We start from the raw sequence: 27,258 nt of genomic DNA, 5'->3' as shown, positions 1-27,258 counted from the left end.
GTACAAATCCCTCATTATAATACATTTATTGTTTGAATTGTTCAATAGTATAAAATAATAACACATTTAGTAAGCAGTAGATTTATTATCGAGTGTTACCATGCAGACTAAGTGCCAGCATAACATTTTTATAAATAAATATAACATCTATAACACTAAGTTACTTAGTATATAATAAACAGTAAGAATAGTTACATCTGGTCGCCTACAGTATAATTTTACTTACGATAAGCTGCTTTGAGTTAGTACAATATTAAGAAGTGAAAATGAAGTTTTTGTGCCGTAAATATGTTGCTGAATAACATTTATCTACATCTACTTGGATAGGAAACAGCAATATTATAACACGCTGTACTGAATAATTTGTATGGATAATCTGCCGACCTTATACGGTTTATGTTAATTCGATTCACAGCGGGCAAACTTGACTCAGCATTACATTCCTCATCTTTCTCATCAGACTTCAGATTACATCTTTATCAAATCACTTTATAACACAACATCTATCAGTTCCGTTATGGAAGCTGTCTCCTCACAGCTTCCACCCGCAGCGAACGTCCCAATGCAGCAGTTATCTGAAACAAGTATTCAACAGTCACACCGTGTCTGTCATGAACAATTGATTCCATAATATATATTGAGACTCGCAGTTCACATCAAACTTTTATTTTAAGTTTGCGTCTAGAATACAATGTTTTTATTTCACTGTCAATATCATTCATGTTAATAAAAGTAGTGCATAAAGAAGTAATCTCTGTTCTCTTTCACATTAAAATCTACAACTAATCTTAACATTCACAGTTAATACAAAATAGTTCTGCTGGTTTTTAGTATAAAATGTCTAAATAGAAATATTATTTAACATAACGTCCGGAAACATTTTCTTAATGTTTGTGTGTGTATGTGTGTGCGTGTGCGCGTTACCTGAGCGGGTTGCTGGCCAGCGAGGTGAGGCTGGAGAGCGACGGTGGTCCGCTGGCCAGGCTGAGGCGATCCGTTTCCTCGTCCGCCTGGTTGTTCCTCAGTTCTTGCAGCGTGTACACGAACTTGCTCCACTCATCATGCCGCGGCTGGGCTACGTTCTGTTAATAATACAATGTCACAATTACAACTGCGCTCCACTGTCACTACTGTTCTGTAGCGTCTCCTAATGTGTTATATTTTCTTCGTGTATCTTTATATATAAGGACCTCGGCCAGCTCGTAGACCCATATCTTGCCCGCGTCGTCCCCGGCCGTGACGTGTGCGCCGCTCGGACTCCACGACACGCGGTTGAAGGCCACGCCGCCCTCCGACATCACCGACGCTATCGGCACCTGGCGGAAGGACGATCATACAACATGTGCTCTATGTAATACAATCATCACTGAGATTGCCACTGCTTTGAGAGCTTCGTCTTAAAGATTATTTTCAGTAATGAGTTTATATGGTGTGCGAGACCTCGGTGTCCCTGTTGAGGTTCCAGAGGTCGAGGCGGCCGCCCGCGTCCACGGCAGCGAACAGCGCGGGGTGAGCCGGGGACCAGCGCACGTCCGACACGTAGTCGCCGCTGTCCTCGAACGAGTACAACGCCTTGTTCTCCTGGAACATCCACTCTGGGGTCACTTACACTTACATCATCCCCTGACCCTACATTAGCGACATCTATCGTGTTGCAGGGCGAACTATGCAATTATATATTTTAGTGAAAGAATTACTTATATTCAGTGTCGCATTAAGCAAGCGGGAGCCGGTAGCTCATTTTTTTTTCATGGACCCTAAATCTGCTAAACAACGGCCATTACGCTTTAGCCCTAGTCAAAGCTACGTTCCCGACTTGCGCGTGACCTGTTCAAGCAGCAGTCAGGACTATTGGTCAGTTGTATCTTATGACCCATCTACGAGTGTAAACAGCCCCGGCACTCGAGAGGTTCGTTCTGAGCTAGTAGAATACTTTCAGCAGAGACCATTTTAAGTATTAAGGACCCAATTTCTGATAGAGGTTTCAAGTCTCGCTCTGTAGTTCATTCAGTACCGAGTTTCGGATAACAACACACAGACAATAATGATTGTCAAGGCCGTGTGGTGATGGGAGCGAGGGGAGGGGAGAGGTGAACCTTCAGACTCCACAGCTTGACGCTCCAGTCCACAGAGGCGGAGAGGTACAGGTGCGACAGGTCGAGGGCGGCGGGGGCGGCGTGACACGACACCGACGTCACAGGACCCGCGTGACCTTCCACGCTGTCCGACACGCCCGCTCGCTGACCGTGACGGCAACCTGGCGGATTCATTTATAAAGAACACTAGAAGCGCGCTCGCAACGCTGTTATCATAACGAGAAGGATGATTAACATAACGAAGGGTGTCCATTGAGTTCTGCTCGTGCCTCGGCTTGGAAGCATTGAGACACACTGACACACATCTCGGATTAATGAAATGGGTTTGTTTTTCTTTTTAAAGTTTTTTAATATATTGTGTGCGTGCGTGCGCGCGCGCGTGTGCGCGTGTGTGTGTGTGTGTGTGTGTGTTTGTGTGTGTGTGTGTGTGTGTGTGTGTGTGTGCGTGTGCGCGCGTGTGTGTGTGCATGTGCGCGTGTGTGTGCGTGTGTGTGCGCGTGCGCGTGTGTGTGCGTGTGTGTGCGCGTGCGCGTGTGTGTACGTGTGTGTGCGCGCGTGTGTGTGTGCGTGTGCGTGTTCGTTACCGGTGTAAATATTCCCGTCCTCGCTGCCGAGCACGAAGTTGTTGACGTCCCCATGTGGGAAGGCCATGGCAGTGACAGCCACGGCCTTGCCCTGGCGGTGCTGCAGCTCGATGGTCTCCTGCGGCTGCGACAGCATGTCCAGCGACCACGAGCACATGCGCCCGTCCGTCGACACCGAGATCAGGTTGTGCGCGTTCTGACTGCCCACCACGGACAGGCAGTACACGGGGTGCTGCAACACGCACCGTCATGGGTCTACTTACATTTCATACTTGCTTTTCATTTGAAAGCCAGTCTCCTGAGGACGGTACTCAGCCACGTTTGATTCATAGTCCAGTAATACAAGAATATATTTTTTTCCAAAATGAAGTAACGCATTTCCGGCCTAATATCACTAATTAAATAAATGATCGAGATACGGTTCCAGATATGTTTTTCAATGTTCAGCGTTACTTCCACTAATGTCCTACAAAATGTCTGAAGCCAGTATTTATAGTTTTCAAATACAGGTTGATACTTAAATGTTGCACTTGCAAAATCACAATGGTCCAGTACTATAATAAGTCAAAAAAAAAATATAAGGACAGTATGTTATAATTAGTACGGCACGGATGGCGCCACTTGTAACCCGAATGCAGAAGGATTTTAAAAATTGAGTTAGACTGAGTCTCACAGTATGCGCTTGTGACGAGAGCGGCGTCCTCTGCACGGGCGTTCGTTTCTGTACTCTGTTGTCCCACAACACGATCTGGCCCGAGTACGTGCCGCCCAGGATCAGGTTAGGGTGGAACCTGGACGCAGACACGCGTATACATAACTTAATATTATAATGAGGTTGTGTTCACAGTTAGACATTTTAGGTAACTCTGAAACGGATTTGTACTGAATATTAAGTTTTTTATTTTTATTTTTAAGGTATAAACAAAGTGAGTGTAGACCGACACTTCCACTGTCGGACTGGAGCCTATCGAGATAAAAATAATAAAAACGCCGTGTGTTGTCTGACCTGGCGAAGGTGGCGCTCATGACGGGCGACTGGCAGTGGAAGATGTCCTCCGGCGTGGTCTTCTTGAACTTGGTGTTCCACACGAGGCACACGCCGTCGGGGTCGTGCGGCGCGTCGTCGCTGTTGTGATAGGACGCCAGCATGAGCTCGGGGTGCGCCGTCGACCAGTCCAGGCACGTGACGCAGCGCCCGCGGGACCAGCGCTCGTCCTGGAACGTGCGCACCAGCGACAAGCGCGCGTCCGACTTGTCGTCTCTGGGGGAGAAACACTCTATTAGCTACAGTTCCAACCCTCAAACAAGTTCCGTTTCGAACTGCTATCATGGATTGCTTTTCTACTATCTTTGTAACCTGGTCCAGAGACCTGGTGTTCAGAGAGAAATGTATAATGTGTGCCAAGTACTATATGAAATTCTGGGGTAAATTATATTTAATATGTAGGCCACATTATTGGGAATTTTCCCCCTAATCCGTTCAGTATATATGAGATGGACGTGCAACAATCATCCCCACACCCCCCAGACTTCCCCCCGTACGCATAGTGTCCCTTACTGCGCGTTCTCTCCGTCGCCGCCGCCGGTGTAGTCCGTGTAGATGTCGACCTCCTCGGCCAGCGCTCGTTCTATGACCCGCCCCGCTCTGCTTATGAACTTCTGGAACTCCGCCGACAACATGATGGTCTGCTTCTCGTCGTTGCTCAACTCGCGAACTGCGGTCGGTACATACAACATACGATTTCCGTTGAGACAGATAAAATATATAACAAGTTATGGAAGTACTATTTCTCGTAATCTCTTGTGGACTCGATGCGTCCTGACCTTTCTTCTCCTTTTCTTCGTCCTTCTTTTCGGCGGGCGCGGCGGTGACGGCCGGCTGCACCTCCTTGACGGTGGGCAGTCCGTGCGGCAGGATCCCCGGCGGTAACTTCCCGTGGAAGGCGTCCTCGTCGTCTCCTTGCCGCGCGCCATCACCGTCGAATGTAAGCACTGGACGGTGAATAAGAATGGCCCTTTGCTGGCCGCCTCTGGCTTACGACTGACTTTCTCTTTGTGTAGTTTGGGATTCATTACATTCTCATTAATTTATTCTTTTTAATGGATCGGAAGTCGGTCGTACCCTTTTGTTACCATGAAGCTGTTTAGTGTCTGTGCAAGTTTCGTTGTTTGCAACGTTGTTCGTTAACGTTAATAAAGTCACCGATCTAAAGTGTTCTCGAATGTTTTAAATAACTTCATGGCACAATGAAACGTGCTCAGTGTTACGTGTGAAAGGAAACATTGTGTAATATTGGCACTACGTATATGAACTACGACTGGCGGAGGTTAATACTGATGACATCTGGCAGGTCTAGATCCACACTTGTATTCACTACACCAAAAACATGTAAGACTGAAATTATATATAGTTATGTTTTTCATCTGTATTTTTTTACTCACTTTAATAATAATACAATTAGTTATCAAATAATGTTTGATGATATGCTTTGTGCAATCTTTTCTATGAGATTTTTTTAGCATTATGATGCCTTAGACCAGTGGTTCCCAAACTTATTTCGTCTACAGCCTACTTTGACAATAAATTATTTTTTAGCGCCTCCATCTGTTCGCCTACTGAAAAACCGCAATAACTTATCCTCGATAAATGAAGTTACAAATCAGCCGTCAGGTCTCTACCCAAATAATCACTTTTTTCAGGGTGTCTTACCACCCCCCAATAAGGCTGTAGAGCCTGCAATGGGGGCGATACCGCACACTTTGGGAAAGGTTGCCTTAGACGAAGGCCCGGGAAAGTTTAGAGTTTAGACCTTACACTTGTTACCAATGTGTTCTGTTTTCTATTGGTGGTGAGGGAGCTCTCCGTAACACCATGCGTTTAATTTTTAATAAACTTCTAAATATTTCTTTATGTCATCTGACACTTTTAATTAATACCTTGTACACAATATCACACGTGATTTTAATTTTCATCACGTGTACAATTGGTTTAAACAAATGTCACACCAGAAACTTTAGTATTCTGTACCTATGTCCTCGAACTAACCGCTTTGTTATAAAAAAGATCGTAGTTTTTTTCGTAAAGAATCTGTTAGTAATTGGATTTACGAATGGAAAATCTTAACTAACTAGACTGATTGCTCATACAATGTACTAGTTAGTTAAATACACTCGTAGCTAACGTCATGTTTATTATTAAAATGAATATTATATTAAAATATCAATTCTTTCATGTTTTTGGCAGACGATTACTGAAGCAGTGACCTCTCACATCTTATGTAATGAATGACAGATATATAGTGTTCGCTGTGGTGTCACTCGCATTAGTAGCTCGGAAGGGACAAAACTTAACAAACACGTTGTACTCGGGTTAATATATTGAGCATATATTTTTTAAATAAACTCTTTAAAGTTAAAAAGTAAAAATTTATATTGGATAATTATAAAAAATTAATAATAATTCACTGCATTATCTTCCCTGTTATATTTATCAGGAGTAATGGAGTTAAGTTTGTGTAACTTTAAACCAGAGACACGGGACGGTATGTGTAGAGCTTCCACACTATGTAATGTAACTACAGAACACACACACGATAATATAAAAAGCGTTTTGATCGTGACAGAAAGCTAACAATAAACTCGTTGAATGCAAAACAAAATCTTCCCGAGCTCTCCACGAGCTAGAGACGCGTCGCATATAACTATGATAATATCAACTGCACTTCATGCACAACGATTACGTTCTGTCACATGCAACAAACATTCAAACATAGACTATAGAAGTATCGTACAGATAATGAAATGTCAAATATTAAAAGGAATGTAACCACAAACAGACTATAACATGTCGTCGATGGCCACGGCCGTGTAGTCTGCATGTGCTTACATCGGGACAATCATGTGCTGAGTTAAATGTTATTGTTAGCTATAGGATGTTACTGATATAGAGGTAAGGAGCGGACATGCTGAGTGACAGTGGCACAGGCTCTACCAAGGGCGGGGTTTAGTCTAGATCAGTATTGATGATTCGGAGTTGGAACCTACCTGTGAACTCGTCCTCCCACTCTAAACCCGGGTTTAGATTGTACTCGTCTTGAAAAAGGGAGGAAAACAAAAAACAATGTCAGTATCTTTCGACCATCATACATAATAAAATATATATCTTCTATACATATAACAGCGGAGGTGTCCCACCTACACGAGGTGTCTACAGCGGCACCCCACGGGACGCCATTCATATGCAGCTGTAAGACTGTCGCTCACATCGCGAAGACGGACGCGTGTGCAATAAAACGGACGGCTGTCGGACGCCCCGCGCACTACTGCGCTGCCCAATGCGGGTCAGCGGGACGGGCCAGTCGTAGAGCTGAATAGAATGGGTCCCATGTTAAGAGCTGTGCGGTCTGTTAGTGGAAACGGCGGATGAGTGGCCCGGCACATGGCGTTACCCTTCACCAATCATTATACACGTGTTAGTGTGTGGTGACGTGGAGAACTCTGGAAGGCCACGTCCTCGGCATGACATGCCTCGAGCATCACGCGGCGATGCGTTCGAACCGATAATGCGCTACGTGTCGCCAGATTCCTGGATGTGACGCTGCACGCGACGGATCGAGTGATCTGGTTTAACTTTACCTATGAAATGTTAGTAGGAAACTTCTAGAAGCGTGATTCAGGGATAGTCTATGTACAGATACGACGTAACAAAACCGACACCGAGGCAATGACCGAAACGAGGTTAGGTTACTGAGGAGTAGGAGGAATGATGACTCACCGTAGAAGTCAGTGGCGTGCGCTAGACGGACAGAAATTAAAAAAATATGTCAGATTAAAGGTTCACATGGTACATACTAACACTAAAGTTGTACATTCAGTAATATGACCGACGCACTATAAAACCTCATTGGTTCATAATATGCAAAGGCTTTTTAAATAATTTCTTTATAAAAACAATTCCACAAAGTATCTTCGACATTAAAATGTTATAAAGCAACCGTGGTTTTAGCAGACTCCGTCACATGCTGACGGAGACCCCCTTTAAAAACAGTAAAGACAATAATTCGTGACCCCTCATGCATGACGCGGCCTGACTCATTAACAGGTTAATAGTAATAAAGTGTGTTTACCTTTCCGCGGCCGCCACCAGTCCTCCATGTATCCTGCAAGCGGCGATGCATTGGAAGAGCAGCCTTGTTTATGGTAGCACAAACAAACGGTACACCTAACTCACACAGTATTTACTTTTGCTTTGGACCGACTCCTTGCGGTCAGCTCGATTAGTACATTATTAAGTTACACGTAGGAACTGCTCGGCGGCGCGTCGAGCTAACGAAAAAAATAGCGCGAAAACAGTAGTCGGAATTTATTATTCAGATTCTTTTTTAATTTCCAAGAAAATTCTAAATTCAAAAAAAGCCTTCACTAAATATATGAACTATTGTATAAACTTTTAACGTATTGGAAGAGTAAAAAAGCTTTAAGGCCACAAATAATGGACTAAAAAAAAATAAAAGACATTTCTATTTTTTTTTCTCGATCTCTACGGTATATAATAAATTGAGACTACGGGCGGCCCCGAACTAGATGTTTACAGAAAAGTAAATACTGCTTCGTAACTACAGATGTCGTTCGGTTACCACAGACATGGCCCATTCGCAAATACTTTAAATGAGTCTCGAAACGATGATACAGTGAGAGAACGGAAAAATATTCACTAGTCATTTTCATTTCTAGTTGCAAAAAAAAATATAAAAAGTCTAAATGTAACGTTCTAAATATTTGCAAATGATTTGTTAAAACCATCACCCGGACATCGCAGTTATTATGGTTGGTTCGACAGACCCGCAAACCGTAGTAGGGGCGGCGCGGCGACGAGCTCTAAGAGCGGGCCCGGCTCGGGAGCGACTCGCGGGGGACAACGTTTGATTATATATGTGGTACTCCACTTTAACTCACTTTCAGCTTCACATCATTACAATATAACCAATACAGCGGTACGATGTGAGGGTCTGTCTGCTGGACTCTCATCCAGTATTAAAAAATTATTCACATTTACACAAAAAAATAATTCAAAAGTCCGCTTTATAATTATCATAGTTTTTAAATGTTTATGATAACTACCGAGCGCAATGAGGCGGTGTGAGGCGCGCAGGCGGCCTCGCACCGCCTCATGGTGGGCGAGTGACGCCTTGGAATTAATTGAACTGCACAAAAATATAGTTTTAGTGACAGCGGGATGTCTGAGTGTCCGCGGACGTACCGTCTCGCAGCTCCGTCACCGACGAGGTGTTGGTCTGGGTCTGCTTGGCGTACGTCACGTTCTCTTTGGGCGGGATGTCGGTGGATTGCACCGACACCACCTGCAGCTGGGGCGGCTTCTTGCCACCTCTGGAACATAATAAATACATGTTACTACAGAATCTCCTTATATGATGGGATATATACACAGGCTGGAGAAGTACAGGTCCAGTCTAGAGACTGACTCGGCTGGCTGACGAGAACTTCTCACAGAGGAACTATTCCAGCTGACTTCTGATTGTGGGTCATTGCTGGAAACCTAAATCACTATTTCTTATCGCCTTGGTGCCGTATTCCCAAAGACCAAGAGACATCTCGGAAACAACACTGTTCCTTTGTCTTCGCAAGTGGTCGACATTCACAATCTGATGGTTTATACGTACGTGTTGGCGGGTAGTGAGGCTCGATCGGCGTGCGGCAGGCTGGCGTCGGGGGACGCGGTCTGCGGCGGCGTGAGGGACGCCAGCGAGGATAGGGACGACAGCACGTCCCTCACCGGAGCCACTCCCAGCGACGACAGCATCTCATCGAGGTCGCGGCGGGAGTCCGCGCTCGAGGCCGTCGACGCCCGCGCCTGGGAGGCCGACAGCAACATTACGTGATATATAAGATGTTAGCGGGACATGTGAGATAATCAACCATAAACGCTTTAAGGAAAGACTACCACCAGTAGGCCCTAAATGTCTTCTTGTTCTACTCTTGTGGGTCGGCTGCTACTCGGCGATTCCCGACCATTTAGTGATTCTGGTATTGAGTTTATCACTTTGTTATATTTTATAGGACAAGCTGAGATAACTGTATGTACCATATGTTATGTTTACAATCTATATATGCCATTTTGTTAGGTCTGGTTATTAAAAATATAAATTAATATTGTATCCACAATTATTAAATAGCAGATTAGTGCAGCTAACCTTAAACCAAGTAGAGTTAGCCTGCCTTTATCTTTGTGGATAAGCCACGAGCCCAATACCAGGTGCAACAAACCAGGAATAGTAAATTTCATTAATTCCTCTAAGTCCTTAATGTAACCTACCCCTCGCTCCAGGAACATCTAAAAATATTTCTCAGAACAAATATCCATCTCTATTATTTCTCACCAAGGCTTCCTCGGCATCTTTTTGTTCTTTCTCACGTCTGCGGCGATCCTTTTCTTCCCTCAGAGCCTGTAGTTTGGCCTTTTTCCGTTCAAGCTCAGCCTTCCTGTCTGACATGCTCGACATGATTTATTCTGAAATTTAAAGGTTTCAGTCAGAAACTAATAGTTAACTAACAGTGATTTAATTGCCAAATCAAATCATCATCATCAGCCTATCAGAGCCCACTGCTGAGCAAAGGCCTCTTTCCACATGGAGAAGGTTAGTGCATAAATCACCATGCTTGCTCAACGCAGGTTGGCAAATTCAAAGTTATAATTTGAAATTATAAATCCAGGTTGCCTCACGATGTTTTCCTTCACCATCTGTCACATATACTCTTAGATAGTAAATATGACACTGAAAGATAACATTGGTACTTGCCAGGTTTCGAACCCACACCCTCACATATGAGAGGTGGGCCTTGAACCTCCAGGCCACCACAACTACTACAAATCAAATCAGAAACTCAAAAATAAATTCGTCTCTACCTTAAGGGTAAGAGACTATTAATTTTCAGGGAGATATATTTTTTTTAATGAATGATCATTAGATGTCTTTGTTGATACTTCCGGCTACGACAACTTGCTTAAATGATGTAATCATGCAATTATACATGTCTCAAATAAAACAGCTTGAGAAAGAACCAGAATTACCAAGATAGAAATAGCTTTCCAGAAATTGACTTTTAATTTGAACAATAAAGTACATACAAATTGAATATGTTAAACTTATGACAGACAAAAAATAAATTATAGTAAAATAATATATTAAGTCTGTAAAACTGAAGCTCATTGTAAATTTATATATAAAAGAACTAGTAATTTTTATTTATATATTATCTGCAATTAATGTGATTTATTCAAGAAGTACTAATTACGTTTTTACCTACTTCTGTCCTAATAAAGAAATAAGAATGTTTTCAATAATTATTACTCTAACTCACAATATATAAATGTTTTGTAAACACTAATTTTAATAAGGTTTAATATAAAAAATATTTTTTTACACACAGGTACAGCACATAATCTGGTAATGATATTCAGCAACTTTTGTGATTGGATTTAAAAGATTCAAGAGTTTGCTGAAAATACAGAATTATATAAAACTTTTGTTTATTTAAATGCGGCAACCCAAAAACATATGTTGCTCGAATATTGACATTTATTGATTTTCAATTTTCATTATGGTGAGATGGGCAGGAACCGTTTTGACGTACCTCATAGCATCAACATTACAATAATTATGACTCATGTTTTACCGTAACTGGAAAGCTTACCTTATGATTAACAGATATTCAGAACGCACTACAACATTCTTGATCAATATTTATATATATAAAACGCCGAAAAACGTGGCGTAAATAATATTGATCGACTTAACGGGAAAGTGTCTGATAGGAGAGAATTGTTTATACTTATTTGAAATTGTTTTATACTTTTATTTCGGTTCACGATGTTCACTTTAGCACTACAATTAGGTCTAAGTTGTAATTTAAACGGTTATAGCAAGAATTTATTAATAATTCAATTGGTGTCCCAGTAGCGTTTATGCAGACGGACGACACATATTTTCTACGACAAGAAACGAGTGTTGCCGCAAGACAGGTTTCTGGTTAATGTTACCAATTAAATTGTTGAAATCAAATAATGTGATTCCTATCTGAATTGTAGCCGTAAATTCACAACTTATTTTTTTTTTTATATTATTCATAATACATAAGTATATTAAAAAATGCTGTAATAAATTTATCAGAAATATTAGTTTTCCATTATATTTTTGAAAATTTTCCCATTGGCTATCACACAATTTGTAAGAATGGACCAATAACGTGCTTAAAAAGTTATATTGTTAGAAATTCGTTGGCATAGGAAACGCACTTGGGTGTTGTCCGGCTTTATAAATGTGACACTGTGACAACGCCGAACGTAATGATCAAACAAATCTCCAAAATCTTTTTCATTTTTTGACTGATACTGTACTTTTAGTAACTTAATCGATTAAATAAATATGAAATTATGATGACCTACTCCGTGTTTTATAATATTTTGCTATTTTGCTACACTCTTTCTTGTACTAAAGCAGGTGAGTCTTATAGTTTATATTCAAATAAATATCGTTACATATGAAGTTACTTAGACTCACATATTCATTGTAATTGTTTTAAAGAATTAGCAAGATATTATTACGACTACGAATGTAATGAGCCTTTAATCGAGGGAGCTAAACTCACCGCTACTTCCAGTCTGAGAGACAGAGGACCTGAGAATGCAAAGTTGCTTGGTAAGATTCATTACATATGCTATATTTTAGTGTATAGCTATATTTTAGTTTTTAAATCTTATTTAGAATTATCAGCGCTTGCTTGTATTTGTAAAATATTATTCTAAATTATATATATTTCAAAGTTTCCTTTATAGTTTTCCTCTGTTATGTTAGTATGATTGTTTTGCAGTCACTTTTTCTTTTCAATTAGCAATGAGTTCTTAGATAAGTTTGTTATGTTATTAGTATTATTTTTTGCATGATTCGCAATTGTGTGTTCTTTGTTCAGCCTTATGGAGAAAAAGTTAATGTTTTGCATAAGGGACCCTGAAATAGGATTATTCCTCAACAGGTCAACACTCCAACTAAAATAATTTATACAATTCGGAGCACTTTAAACACTCATATATCCAGAGAGAATACTATGAAAATGGACAGGGTCAACATAAGATGGGCTTTTAATGCCAAAGATTGGAAACCGACACTCAATGAATTAATATCTGCCTCCAGATATATACAGACTGAAGAAAAACACAGAATATCAAGATTTGTATTCCAAGATGATGCAAAATCATCACTTGTAGGACGTCTCATGTTACGGAGATGTGTTCATCTGATGCTGGACATTCCTTATGAAAATATTAGATTTGGAAGGGACGAACACAGGAAGCCATATCTCATAGGTGCTGGCGACATTCCAGCTTACTTCAATGTATCACATCAGGGAGATTATGTTGTTCTAGCTGGTAGCACTAAACAGAATATTGGTGTTGATACCATGAAAATAGAACCACCAGCAAATAAAAACTTGTCAGAGTTCTTTCGACTCATGAAGAGACAAATGTCTGATCATGAATGGTCGACTATATACAGTTGTCCCACGGAAGCTCAGCAGATCGCATGTTTTTACAGATTGTGGTGCTTGAAAGAGAGTTACGTAAAGAATATAGGAGTCGGTATAACTGTAGCGCTCCATAAAATAAGTTTTGACATTAAATCACCATTGAAAGTAGGACAAATTGTGACAGACACAAACTTGTATGTGAATAATGTGCTGAAATCCGATTGGAGGTTCGAAGAGACCTTGCTGGATGAGAAACATGCTGTGGCCACTTCACTCCAGGTCAAGGATGAATCTATAGCACCTGCTGTGTACGACTTATTATCTTTTGATGAAATTGTCAAGGAAGCTAAACCATTTGTCGAACCAGATGTCATTTTCGCAAATAACTTTCTCACTAAAGATGTTAAAAACATATAAGTTTTTTTGTTTGTTTTGTTTGCTGTGTTAAGGAACAAGGTGTTCTTGTTTTAATTAATATTTTTAGTCTGTTTAAGCATAATTCGTTATTTCTATTGTTATACATTGGGTTGGTATTATTCTGAATGAGACAATAAAATTTATGGAAGTGAAGTGTGTCGTATTATTAACCGACATCGCGGTCTTCTATGAACGATGAAAGCCGAAGGTCCCTAGTAACTGAACAAATTTCGATAAGGTTTGAACGCGTGGACAGCATCAGAGAACGATTTCGATCAGCAGCTGATCATAGACTTGGGGACGGTGAAGAACATCACCCGGGTGGCCACACAGGGCCGGCAACACTCGCAGGAGTTCGTTCAGGAGTATCACATTAGCTACGGTACTAATGGACTCGATTATGTCATGTACAAAGCGCCGGGGGGCGAAGTTAAGGTAAATGTTGACACCGACTAATGTCTAGTACGTCATAATCTCGCATGCCGTAGTTTGGAAGCTTTTTTGCACTTTTCTATTTGGTTTTGGAAGTTGATATAGTATGTATTGTTATTTTTATATTTCTTTATATTCTGTAGTTACAATATTAGCTTATTAGTTTATGGGGATGAAGTTTTAACTGGTCAATAGAGACGTTTAACAATATCGAGTATATAGACATTAACAAACATAAGAGTAGCCACCATCGACTAACAAGTAGCGCTAACATTGGTGAAGGAAAATCAGCATGGACGACGGTCGAGAGCTCTTACTACCAGCACCTGACGATCAATCTACACTCACGGAGAGAGTTGCGCGGTGTAGCCACCAGGGGGCGCTTCGCCACCGACGAGTACGTCTCGGAGTACATGATACAGTACTCCGATGACGGTGAGACCTGGACCGCGGTCGCTGACGCGGACGGCTACACGCAGGTGACGCGACACTACTCGCACCACTAATATATTAACACTTTTTTTATTTTATATGGAATGGTGATCTAGACCGTGTCTCTGTATGTACTCTTTCAATGGCTAACTGGTTTTTTCTTTTCTTGTAAATATTACGTTATTTCCGTGTCATGTTGTAAATAGTATGTGACTTTGTAAAAAAATATAATTTATAATTTTCGTAAAGTACGTGATACAGTATTTAATATGAGTATCATTATGGTTGTAGATGTTCGAAGGCAACCATGATGGCAACACTGTAGTCAAGAACGAGTTCGACGTTCCTATCATAGCTCAGTACATCAGGATCAATCCCATGAGGTGGAGGGACAAGATATCCATGAGGGTCGAGCTGTACGGGTGTGATTATGGTAAAATACTTGGCACACCTTGGAGGGGGAGAAATCTTAGGTGAAGCTATGTATAGTGACGTGGGTTGTTTATATTCCCAGTTGCTGATACGTTGTTCTTCAACGGGTCGTCCCTGGTTCGTATGGACCTGCTTCGCTCCCCCGTGTCCTCCTCCCGCGAGGCCATCCGTTTCCGGTTCAAGACCTCTGCCGCTTCCGGCGTGCTGTTATACTCTCGCGGCACCCAGGGCGACTACCTCGCGCTGCAGCTCCGAGACAACCGCCTCGTCCTCAACATAGACCTCGGTGAGGACATTCTCGATCTTCTCCGTGTCTGGTCACTATGACAACTCCGTTCGTAGTTCGGTTCTAATGGTTCAATATTAGAATCTCCAATGATACCGCCCTGTATGACTCACTATACGATGGTCGGTCACTGCTCAGGGTCGGGGAAGGCGACGTCGTTGTCGGCGGGCAGCTTGTTGGACGACAACACTTGGCACGACGCGCTGGTGTCCCGCGCCCGCCGCGACCTCGTGTTCTCGGTGGACCGCGTGGTCATGAGGGCGCGGATCAAGGGCGAGTTCTCCCGACTCAACCTCAACAGAGCGGTCTGTACCACACACTCACACAAACTACACTCGAAATGTATAAAATTATTTTCAACCGGTTGATATGGCCACAAGGGGTTGCCGGACGTGGGGTTGTATACTAATAGATATTCTCTTGAGGTTCTTTCATATATTTCTTAATGACAATTGACATAATTTTTACTCCCCAATAAAATGTCACGCGGACGAAGACCCGTTTGAAGGTCTGGCTAGCTGTCACAGTGTACAGAATGTAAAAGTATTAATATTCAACGAGTGGGAACTGTTTTATTTCTCAGATTTATATCGGCGGGGTGCCAAATTTCCAAGAGGGTCTGGTGGTGACACAGAACTTCACAGGGTGTATAGAGAACATGTATCTGAACGCCACCAACGTCATCCAGGAGCTCAAGATGGGGTACGAGGCCGCGGAGCCCTTCAAGTATCAGAAAGTCAACACCCTGTATTCCTGCCCTGTAAGTTATGTCGCCGCTGTAAGGAGGCCGACATTCTAAATTATTATACGAAATCTGCAGATCTTGTATTGTACTCAGAGTGCCGTGTCGACCTTGAAGGGAATTTATTTATTAAAAGTAACTTTCTGACTTTTGCCACTTATGGCTAAACTAATGATTGACGCGGACTTGTGGAGAGAGATGGGGTGCAGGATATAGGTATCGGCTTTATTTCAACACAGCAGCGAGCTGATCGTCACGCAGGCTGAGCCGTCGTAGAAGCAGAGAACTTTATATCTTATACAATACATTCTCTATCTTTAGTTTAAAGACGAACTTAAACTTCAAAAACAAAATTGTCTGCCGTTTGTCTGAGTGTGTCATTATGAACCGTGCCCGTCTTTGCCCGGCAGGAGCCGCCGGTCGTGCCGATCACTTTCCTGAAGGAGGGCTCGTACGCCAAGCTGCGCGGCTACGGCGGGGGCGGCGTGCTCAACGTGTCGCTGGAGTTCCGCACGTACGAGCACCACGGACTGCTCATATACCATCAGTTTAAAAGTGAAGGATACGTCAAGGTGAGGAGAGAGTCGTGCCACAGTGGCTCGCTCACTGTATTAAACTGGAGCTCTTTGTCACGATATGTGAGGTGGTTCTACTGATATTGTAACGGTGGAAGTTAGATGATGTTTGAACACGCCGCACTGATTTTATGTAACTTTCCAATAATGTAGCTCGGACATCACAATAAGATATTAGCTATAATTGTTTTCTTCATTCCGCGTGGATAGCACGAAATACATCATAGCCTTGTATTGAGTGTGTAGTCACATGACACAGCCGGCAGATGTCGCGGACGCTCGGTTAACGTATCTGTTAAATCAAACACATACATTAATGGCACTAAGCGAGGTCATTCATGACGTTTCCTCTTGTAACTCTTAACGCCAGGTGTTCCTTGAGGAGGGCAAGGTGAAGGTGGAGTTGTTCACGGAGGGGTCTCCCAAGGTGAAGCTGGACAACTTCGAGGACACCTTCAACGACGGTCGCTGGCACGCTCTCATGCTGACCATGGCCCAGGACAGCCTCACCCTGTCTCTCAACTACAGGGCCGTCAGAACCAGCAAGAAGATGAAGTTCTTCACCGGGGGCTACTACTACATAGCAGGTGAAGTGGACGCGGCTTGTAACACGTCGTTAGCAGAGTAGAAATGGGTCCGCATTGATGCTCCCTCACATACAGGGATCTCTTTTGTTTGTATTGTGCATTGAAACGTCACAATAACGCAGACCAGTCTGTTCTGACCAGTGTAAGAGAGGTTCCTTCCGGTTATTTAAGATATTTTCCTAACACCACATGCTAGACAATACGAGATCATTTGGGAAGTCGTCGTAGATAATCCATAGAGGAGGTGATTTGATTGTTGCTCGTTCCAGGTGGCAAGGCGCCGCCCCGTGGGTTCGTGGGCTGTATGCGGAAGCTGGCCGTGGACGGCAACTACCGCTCGCCCACGGACTGGACGCGCGAGGAGTACTGCTGCCCCGACGAACTCGTGTTTGACGCCTGCCACATGATAGACAGGTGGGGGTCGGGATAGCCACGTACAATCTATTAATAGTTTTTGTTGAATCTCTCCAGTAACGTCACTCGGCAATCAGATATGTTATTTACCCCTAAACACCGTGAAGTTCCCGCGGGGGGAGTCACATGACACACAGATGTCGCTGGCGGTCACCATTAGTATGTCTAAGGAATGTCTTTATTCCTTTCTCAACGTAATGAACCAATCCACGCGAAAGAAATCGCGGTCAAAAATTAATGATGTATAAGAGGAAAGATTGTATTGAAATTTGTGGAGCTCCCTCGGGTGTGTTTTAATGTAAATATATTGCATCTGCTCTCCTCGTTTCTGTCCTTCTCACCTCACCTATCCTACCCGTAGCCGCCCACAGACGTGCTAAAATGCGACGAAAATTAAAAAAACAATGTTTTACAATGAAAATATAATAATCTCGTGAGTGTAGTGGTGTTGATGAGTTGTAACGATTATGACGCCGTGTACCCCGAGCGTGAGCGTGCGTGTCGTGTTGCAGGTGTAACCCCAACCCGTGCGAGCACGGCGGCGTGTGTACGCAGAGCGCGGACGAGTTCGCCTGCGACTGCACCGACACCGGCTACGCGGGCGCCGTCTGCCACACGTGTTAGTACAAGTCTAGAGTAGACGAGCTGGAGGTTATGTGTGACGCTGAAACATTCTTAACACAACCCCGCCTATTGAGGCTGTGTTAAGAATGTTAACAAGCAATCTTGTAGGAGTGCAACCTTAATGACAATGACATATGTACACATGCTCCATTAGAGCGTGTGTCTATACTCTGTACGATGAGAGTGAGTGAGTGTGTCTGTGCAGCGATCCACCCCGTGTCGTGTGCGGCGTACGCGTGGTCGGGGGCCACGGGGCGGCGCTCCACCCGGGTGCTGTTGGACGTGGACGGCTCGGGTCCCCTGCCGCCCTTCCCCGCCACCTGCCACTTCTACGGTAATATTACACTATTGTTTTCCAGTACACATGGCTAATATCACCTCCCTCAGGTTAGTTACTCGGATGACTTGTATTTTAAATTCTGCCTGTTGGTATTGTAATCACATAGTGTCACATCCATCACGTCCGCACATTGTAACCGTAGATGTAACACAGACGGATGAAGAATAAATCGTCGTTTTATTCAACCTCGAAGCGAGCAGACTGTGTGGTATAGGATGCTTTTATTAAAACCATATTTGATTCAAACAAGCACCGCGTGTGAGGAGGCGATGTTGCTACTTGTGTTAAAGGGATCTCAGCTGCGGTTTGTCAACTATCAGATTGTTCTTAACGTGGCCGTACTGAGAGTGAATTTAGTTCTTTCGATTCAAACTCGGCGCCCCCTTGTCGGTGTCGTTCGCGTGTGAATGCTAACCGCGCCACGTGTGTTTCCAGCGGACGGTCGCATCATAACGTCGGTGCAGCACTCGGCGGTGTCCAGCACGCAGGTGGACGGCTTCCAGGAGGCGGGCAGCTTCAGGCAGGACGTGACGTACGACGCAACGCGGCCGCAGCTCGAGGCGCTGCTCAACAGGAGCCACTCGTGCAGCCAGCGATTGGAGTACATGTGCCGACACTCCAGACTGCTCAATTCGCCCAGTGAGTGACGTCATGCCGGTCATTGTGTCATGAAAATGTTAACACATGTCAATTAAGCTCACGACACTCGGAAAGGCAGACGCTTGTACATCGTCCGTGACCACGACCGATGAAAAGCACGCGAAATGTTAGGACATGTAAAGTAATCAAATTCGCGAGTGAAACGGAACACTTTTGCTTTGCTTGTACCGGTAATAAAATGTAGCTAAGGCAGGCAGGGTTATTGCATACTAGTCTTTATGTAGTGAACGTTACGTGTCATATTTGATTAAAGTAATGTCTAACATCCCTCCTTGTTGCTTGATAACAGACCTGAAGGCACCGTGTTAAATACACTAGTATTGTTACATTTTAGGAAAAAAAAATGTTATTTAATTAGGAGCTACAGAAAAGACAAGCCGAAATTGATTTTCATGCAAGTATCTCAATGTCAGACTCACAATTTTGTACTTTATGCAAGGATTCAGGGAATCATGAATTTCTAAACTGTTACACACAAAGGCCACAGTATGTTCGTATTGCTGTGTAAGCTTGTCCTGTGTGTTCGTGTGTGTATCCGTCGTGTGTCCTCCAGGCGAGGAGGCCACGTTCCAGCCGTTCGCGTGGTGGGTGTCTCGCAGCGGGCAGCGGATGGACTACTGGGCGGGGGCGCAGCCAGGATCCCGCATGTGTGAGTGCGGGGTGCTCGGCACGTGTCTCGACCCTACCAAGTGGTGCAACTGTGACGCCGAGCACTCGCCCATGCCTCACGACGGTAAATATACGAGGCTCTATGTGTTCATAGGCCTACTTCACCCATACATATGACAAGGGTCCTTTGTGATAAGAACAGTTGTATAATATAATGTAGGTAGCGTCATTCTGCTAAGACCAGGGTGAGCTAAGATATACACTTGTATCTCTTTCAAATCGTGATAAAGATAAGACCTTATCATCTGCGTGAGTTGTGTTGCTACAGCCAGTGACTGATTATGTACAGAGTTTCAAACTGACGGCGGAGACATCACGGAGAAGGAGTTCCTGCCGGTGAAGCAACTTCGCTTCGGTGACACGGGCAGCCACCTCGACGAGAAGATAGGGAGGTACTCGCTGGGACCCCTGCTGTGCGAGGGAGACGGTACGGCTAAAATCATATCCGTTCTGGCTGGGATCTCTATTAAGAAAAAGTTTTTCGCTATTGTATTTCTTTGGTACATGATAAATGATATTTCGCCCTTTGGAATAACTGTGAAGTAATCTGTACAATGAATGTTTGTTCCCAGACCTGTTCTCTAACGCCGTCACGTTCCGTATCTCGGACGCGGTCATCACCCTGCCGACCTTCGACCTGGGTCACAGTGGAGACATCTACTTTGAATTCCGGACCACTAAAGAAAACGCTGTCCTGTTACATTCGAAGGTGATATTAATATTTCACAATTATCTTCCTTCTCGTATTTATGGATCCGTTCCTCTATGGCCTATACAATATCAGTTTCAATAATTATTCAGGGCACTCAAGACTATATAAAGCTGTCAATAATCGGCGGAGACCAGCTGCAGTTCCAGTTCCAGGTGGGGGACACGCCCCTCGGGGTCTCCGTGGAGACCAGCAACCGGTTGGCCGACGACCAGTGGCATTCCGTCTCTATCGAGAGGAACAGGTGAGCTCATCTTATACTGGTCGACGAACTGACACACAGCCTGATGAATATTGAGGAGAAAGCAAGTGATAATAATAACGCTTATGATGCAGGAAGGAGGCCCGCGTGGTTGTGGACGGAGCCTTGAAGAACGAGATACGAACGGCCAAGGAACCGGTCCGCGCCCTCCAGCTAGCCACCCCGCTGGTGCTGGGGGCCAGCCTCGACAGGAAGGACGGGTTCGTGGGCTGCATGAGGGCGCTCCTACTGAACGGACGGCCTGTGGACCTGCGGGGACACGCCAGGAGAGGTGCGACTAGCCTACAAACCATACCGACGCTGGTGGAACATACATATACATTTGAGATTTGGTATTGAGAGGTGGTAGAGCCTAGTTGTGGTCAAGTAACTGCAGCTGGAACATATGCTGGCTCGACCCGGGAAGCACCGTCCTCTCACAGAAGACGCAGCCATTTAAGACTACTTCGCGCCGAAGTAGTCTTAAATGACTGCGTTTCGGCCGATGAGTGAGGGAGATGGTTGTCCCTTTGCTGTTCCCGCCCTTTCCTCTCCGCTCTGCCTCATCCACAATCAAGGTCGGCAACACATCCGCAACATCCCTTATGTTGCGGATGTCCACGGGCGACGTGATTACTTTCTATCACATAGGCCATCTGCTCGTTCGCCACCTCTCACATATAACAAACATAATGATCGTAAATGTTCCTATCAATAATATGGTGGGTCGTCCTGCTAGGTCTGTACGGCGTGTCGGAGGGCTGCGTGGGCAAGTGCTCGTCGTCGCCGTGTCTGAACAACGGCACGTGTCTGGAGCGGTACGACTCGTACTCCTGCGACTGCCGCTGGACCGCCTTCAAGGGCCCCATCTGTGCTGACGGTGAACATACGATGCTTTGAAACCTCTTCTATGATACGACCCTCCAGATATCACAAGCAGTAGAAGTTGTTTTATTCATTGGAGCTTTTAGAAAAAAAAAAGTCTTACTGGAACTAGAAATATTGACCGTTATCAGAGAAAGAACGCTTCCGGCAATGCTTATACTGATTGTAGTTACTACTTTGACAAACTAACATTACTTTGAAATCTACACTACAGACCGACAATGTTTCAGTTTAAATAATGACTATGTCCAAGTGTCATACAAGTGTGTGTGTGTCAGAGATCGGCGTCAACCTCCGCCCCAACTCCATGGTGAAGTACGACTTCCTGGGCTCGTGGCGCTCCACCATCAACGAGAAGATCCGCGTGGGCTTCACCACCACCAACCCCAAGGGCTTCCTGCTCGGCTTCTACTCCAACATATCCGGGGAGTACCTCACGCTCATGGTCTCCAACTCAGGTCCGTCTCAATTGCTCACATCAATATCTATGTGTGCGTGTGTATACAAGCTGAGACTGATGTAGCGGCTTAAGAATAGTGTGCAATAAGAATTACAATACAGCGCAGAACAACGATGTTACGGAATGTATCTGTTATATCGGTGCTCGTACCCGTGGGCGGCGCGAAGTTATGCGAGGACGGAACGGCTCCAGTTTTTCTGGAATACTTTAATAATAAATACTGGAAACGCTCCGTGTGTAGTTAGACGACGCGTACTTGGGGTGACGAGCTCTAAACATTTGTGTGAGAGATGTCTCGTATGGAAGATTATATATTTTGTCTGTCGCCAGGTCACCTGCGCGTGGTGTTCGACTTCGGGTTCGAGAGGCAGGAGATCATCTTCGAGGGGAAGCACTTCGGCCTGGGACAGTACCACGACGTGCGCCTCTCCAGGAAGGACAGCGGCGCTACCATGGTGCTGCAGGTACGAGATGAGGACTGGCGCAGCGTGATATATTAATGTATATAGTATATGTCGGAGTTAGAACCACAGCATTGTTTTTAAAAAAAGTGACGTCACCAATGCCTTAGTTCTTGAGTACCGTCAGGCTGGCAGGTTGGTGAAGGTAACCTCATAAACGGTTTGACGAATCCCTTACTTCAAAGTTATCCGATCGTTACGACGGCTCGAGAAAGAATGTTTTTATTCTCTACCCTCGCCTCTACTTATACCAACCGACACTCAATTTTTTAAATTTAAATTAAGTACTCTTAATTATTGATTAATCAAATAACAGTAATTTGGCCGATATTGTATGTATATATAATATTTTTTTGTCTTCAAGGAGAATCAAAATGATGAAATTTCCATTGAGTGTTCATGACAACTTCCAGGTGGATAACTATGAGACCCAGGAGTACCAGTTCAACATCCGCGAGTCTGCGGACGCGCAGTTCAACAACATCCAGTACATGTACGTGGGCAGGAACGACTCCATGGCCGAGGGCTTCGTGGGCTGCGTCAGTCGCGTGGAGTTCGACGACATCTACCCTCTGAAGCTGCTGTTCCAGCAGGACCCGCCGCCCAACGTCAGGAGCATCGGCGGTGAGCGGGCTCTAGACTATACTCACGTTCAGATTGTTATATGTGACGTCACTAAACTATGTTTGTCTGAACACTACAACATGTATCCTGCTTGGATTGTCTTCTCGTGGAACTAAAGGTACATCCGCAGTTGGCACTTTCAGTTCGTTTCCGATGGACTAAAAGAGGGTGCCGATAAAATAATTTTACGCAGCAAGAGTTGTATTGGAATCAGTCCAGTGATAATTTGCGGCACATTTTTAATAAAGAGTAATTGTGAGCTCTTATGGTATAAGCAACTTTATTGGAATGACTGTACGTAGTATGTTCGCGTGTCCAGGTCCCCTGCACGAGGACTTCTGTGGCGTGGAGCCGGTGACGCACCCGCCCGTGATCCCGGAGACCCGGCCGCCGCCGCCCGCCGACCTCGCCGCGGACCTCGACTTCCACCGGACCGACGAGGCCATACTAGCCAGTACGGACTATATACGAGGATTCACCGTCCCTATTCATAATAGTTATATCTGATTCTCCAGCTCTAATCGCTTGGATTTAACTTGCGAGCCAGTATAGTAGACTGTAGACCTCATCAAGGATCAACACGTAGCTAGACCAGCGAATGTAGAGCCCCCCCTCACAGTGTGTACAGCAGGTTATTATATTCCAGCGGTGCTGGCGTTCGTGTTCCTGCTGCTGATAGCGGTGGCCGTGGTGCTGGTGAGGGCGCTGTCCCGCCACAAGGGAGAGTATCTCACACAGGTACGATCTGTCTGATACTGGTGTTTTACTACAGGTTGGGATCACATATATTATTGTCGGACGTAGCACAACAGTATCACTCTTAGACAACTTATTCTCAGTTCCTCTGTCAATGACTTGCGTTAATAATATAATGTGAGCAGATTTCTGAATGAGGAACTGTTAACTCTCCGTATGTAGTGATGACGCGAGCTCGAGGGAGTCATATAGTTTGATTGAACTGAGCCCTGACTTCCCTTCACTCTTTATTTTAATCCCACTGTTCTACTCTTATAAGTAATAAATAGCCAGAGTAACGTTTCCATAGACTAAAATTTCATTAGTTGTACATAGACAAATATAGAGACTCATATAAGAGGCGGCGTAGAGTAAATATATTATTTTGTTGCAATGTTAATATAAACTTATAATGTGTGCGGCAGGAGGAGCGCGGGGCGGCGGGAGCGGCGGGGCCGGACGACGCCGCGCTGGCGGCCGCCACGGGGGCCCGGGTCACCAAGCGGAGGGAGTTCTTTATATAGACGAGAAGGAGGAGGGGAGGAGGGGAGGGGAGGGAATAGGAGACACTATGATATGGAAGTCGCACGTTAACACTCTTCACCGTATCTGTCTTGGAATAATTAGAAGAGAGGTCGAGTTTGGTATAGTAAGAGTGTATGATACCACTCGTAGTGTAACATGAACGCACACAGAAGTGCCTTGACGGCGTCTGCCGGCCACTGGTGGCGTGGAGACCATCAGGCGCCATTTGAAATTCACAAGCACTTGAACCTCATTAGCGCTCGACACAAGACAATACGACAACAATACGAGCGGCGAGCGGCGATCCTGGAGACGTGTGGCGTCTGTGGTGGAGCCGTCGCATGCCTTCATGGCACGGCTTGCACTATATACATGTGTTGTCGCCCGACACGAGCCGTCACTCAACGCGACTAACGCGTCACCTAAACCGCAATATTTCTAGTTCAGATATTATTTTCGATTATATGAGCACTCTATTTTAATTTTATATAATATTTGTATGTGTAGAACTCATATAACAGTAAACGCGACAATTATATTAAATTGTATCCAGACGGTCGCTCCGTACTTCTCCCGCGAGTGCCACGTGGCTGCTTGCGACGCTTTAATCGCTGTTTACATTTATTACAAAACTCATCAAGATATGTGCGAGCCAGGTCAACGACCTTTATATCATAGTATCAACGAACGCACCAATTCAGCACATTTATATATTAAGTGTCAGGTCCCGCCGTGAGGTCGGATCGCTTCGTTATTATTCAGTAAGCCCCACATTAGCGTGTCATGTAGTCGGTCTAGGACCGGGGTACACTGAGCGCGGATACTAATGTAGTATTTTTTTATACATCTTTTCTTTTATCGGAGCTTTTTATTTTTTCCGTCCAGATATCTCTAAATTTGTTTCTAAGCCGGTTTTAGTTTATATTATATTAATTTTAATTGTGTATAGATGATGTAGTTAAGTAGATCGTTCGGGGTCACGTTAAGTTGGTCTGCGGTGTCGCCTGCTCGCTCGGGTGGAGGGGAGAGAAACGATCCAACGAACCGTTCTATGGTGGACCGATGTAATTTTTTTCGTATAATTATTTATAAAAATATATAATGAAGTCACTACAATGTCTAGAGCGGTCAGGCGGCAAGCACGGACCCGGCGGCGTGCTGGAGAATATGTACCGTACATGTGTCTTAATGAACCGTATGAGATGTATGCATGTGTGAGCTGTGTGTCTGTCGCGTGCCTTAGGACGAGGTCAAGGTCGGCGTCGCGGTCGCGAGCTCGAGAGTAGAGTTTTTATTTTATTACTACTGAAATCACCAATAAATTTTCCATAATATATTTGTTTTATTTTTAATGCTCCCAGCGATGCTCAGTCCTTTTACGTTCACGTTTAGAATTAATTAATTTATAAAATTGAAATTTACTAAAACTTGGTCATCTTCATTTTTTTAAACACTTCAGATCCTCACGATAAGGCTCCTTTTGGGCTTTTATAACATGCTAAATGTCATCACAATCGGTTAGTAACTGGCGCGTTACCGAGAAAATTAAACGAAAATACCCGTATTGATGACTGGGAAAATGGCCGCTTGTAAATATTATTTTAACTAGAAGGAAATAAATTTTTGTCTGTATAATACTATGAATAAAGCCAACCATTATAATATAAAACAAGGAGTATTTTCTGGAATGAGATCACGATATATAGTTTCATTGTATGCTCTGGATTCATTCACCACTGGAATACTGGAATATTTTCTAAAATATCAAACGTATTTATTTATGGAATGAATTATAACTAAGTATTTTATATATATTTTTTATTAAAACGTTTTAATTTAATCAACTACATTTTTGGATGACGACAAAATAACAAGCTGTGACGTTAGTTTGTCATTTCAAGATGGCTGTTAAATACCGAATGCTGTAGAATATTCAGATCAGCTCACCTTGCATAAAAAACAGCTCTCGTGTCACTAACGGGCATGAGACAGCACCTGGCCCACTGCCCCAGTATCGATATCGATACTCGCGGGCGCGTGCTCGAGGGCCGCCGCCACAACACCACTCGACACATAGGGATGCCGAAATAGTCGATTGTTTTTATATTACGATTTAATAAAATATGAATATGCTGAAAATTGTTCGGTATATATTTAGAGTTAAATTATTTACTGTACTTAAGTGGGTTGCTTCTCTTGGCTTGTAATTAACTGCACTTTAATTTATCGTCAATAAGTGATTATGGCTTGTATTACACAGATTCATTTGTGCTTTTGATTTATGCACCGAATATTTAAGTTGTGTTGAATATAGTCGTTGTAGCGTCTGAAATATGATTATTTTTTATATTTAATTATTGGTACTATACAAGTAAAGTAAATTTTCATCATTAAATCATGAATACAGAATCGCATCCCTAGTTTGTCACGTAAAAGAGGCGAAGTAGTCAGCGCTTTGCAAACGGGTTAAGTGCAGCCCACAGGTGCTTAGCGCGCGATTGTGTCTAAACGGCTTTCAATCGCCGATACTCCTCACGTCGAGTGGGGAACGATCTCGGACTAAAGACTACGTTAACGTTTTTTTGGTCGACTAAGCTCGCTTCAGATTTATACATTAATAAATAGCAATATCATTTTACATTTTAATTGAACATGTTCTTAGTTTTGTGTTGATTTAAGTCAATTTTGCTTATTGCAACGGAAGGTCTGTGAGAATAACAGGAAACAGTATCGTGTAGTTCAGTCGGTCTCCAGAGTACGATGTTAGCTTTATAAATGTTTGTTTA

At 43.8% G+C, this 27,258-nt stretch overlaps 2 protein-coding genes across 22 annotated transcripts; one reads left to right on the top strand and one right to left on the bottom strand.

Moving 5' to 3' along the window:
- Positions 1–65: 65 nt before the first annotated feature.
- LOC116766650 (cytoplasmic dynein 1 intermediate chain) lies at positions 66–11,723 on the bottom strand. Of its 19 annotated transcripts, none has more exons than XM_061521503.1 (17): positions 11,393–11,723; positions 10,078–10,208; positions 9,361–9,551; positions 8,940–9,067; positions 7,807–7,869; positions 7,455–7,475; positions 6,725–6,772; positions 4,505–4,672; positions 4,239–4,395; positions 3,687–3,941; positions 3,354–3,471; positions 2,681–2,912; positions 2,097–2,257; positions 1,441–1,581; positions 1,191–1,316; positions 925–1,082; positions 66–575 (listed from the first exon to the last, which is right to left on the bottom strand). In XM_061521503.1, the coding sequence occupies exons 2-17, from the start codon at positions 10,198–10,200 to the stop codon at positions 572–574; spliced, it is 2,094 nt and encodes a 697-aa protein (XP_061377487.1). In that variant the 5' UTR covers positions 10,201–10,208; positions 11,393–11,723; the 3' UTR covers positions 66–571. The 19 variants fall into 19 exon arrangements, with proteins under 19 accessions (XP_061377487.1, XP_061377491.1, XP_061377490.1 ...); XM_061521507.1 differs by having other exon boundaries at positions 4,505–4,639; positions 11,393–11,722; XM_061521506.1 differs by having other exon boundaries at positions 7,807–7,839; positions 11,393–11,722.
- A 265-nt stretch (positions 11,724–11,988) lies between these two features.
- On the top strand, positions 11,989–25,806 carry LOC116767105 (neurexin-4). 3 transcript variants are annotated; one of them, XM_032657280.2, is made up of 25 exons: positions 11,989–12,198; positions 12,283–12,396; positions 14,354–14,550; positions 14,795–14,936; positions 15,018–15,221; positions 15,360–15,526; positions 15,805–15,981; positions 16,374–16,535; positions 16,909–17,125; positions 17,395–17,539; positions 18,052–18,158; positions 18,369–18,497; positions 18,939–19,142; positions 19,717–19,896; positions 20,122–20,259; positions 20,405–20,541; positions 20,634–20,785; positions 20,878–21,074; positions 21,522–21,662; positions 21,946–22,125; positions 22,458–22,591; positions 23,002–23,212; positions 23,532–23,666; positions 23,859–23,950; positions 24,373–25,806. In XM_032657280.2, the coding sequence occupies exons 1-25, from the start codon at positions 12,132–12,134 to the stop codon at positions 24,469–24,471; spliced, it is 3,828 nt and encodes a 1,275-aa protein (XP_032513171.2). In that variant the 5' UTR covers positions 11,989–12,131; the 3' UTR covers positions 24,472–25,806. The 3 variants fall into 3 exon arrangements, with proteins under 3 accessions (XP_032513171.2, XP_032513172.2, XP_032513173.2); XM_032657281.2 differs by lacking the exon at positions 14,354–14,550 and adding an exon at positions 13,878–14,074 and having other exon boundaries at positions 11,991–12,198; XM_032657282.2 differs by lacking the exons at positions 11,989–12,198; positions 12,283–12,396 and adding an exon at positions 13,937–14,074.
- Positions 25,807–27,258: the final 1,452 nt, after the last annotated feature.

Source organism: Danaus plexippus, chromosome 10 (assembly GCF_018135715.1).
Source record: "Danaus plexippus chromosome 10, MEX_DaPlex, whole genome shotgun sequence".
Lineage (NCBI taxonomy): Eukaryota > Metazoa > Arthropoda > Insecta > Lepidoptera > Nymphalidae > Danaus > Danaus plexippus.
The sequence above is the reverse complement of the archived record's forward strand: the minus strand, read 5'-3'. Positions and strand labels throughout refer to the sequence as shown.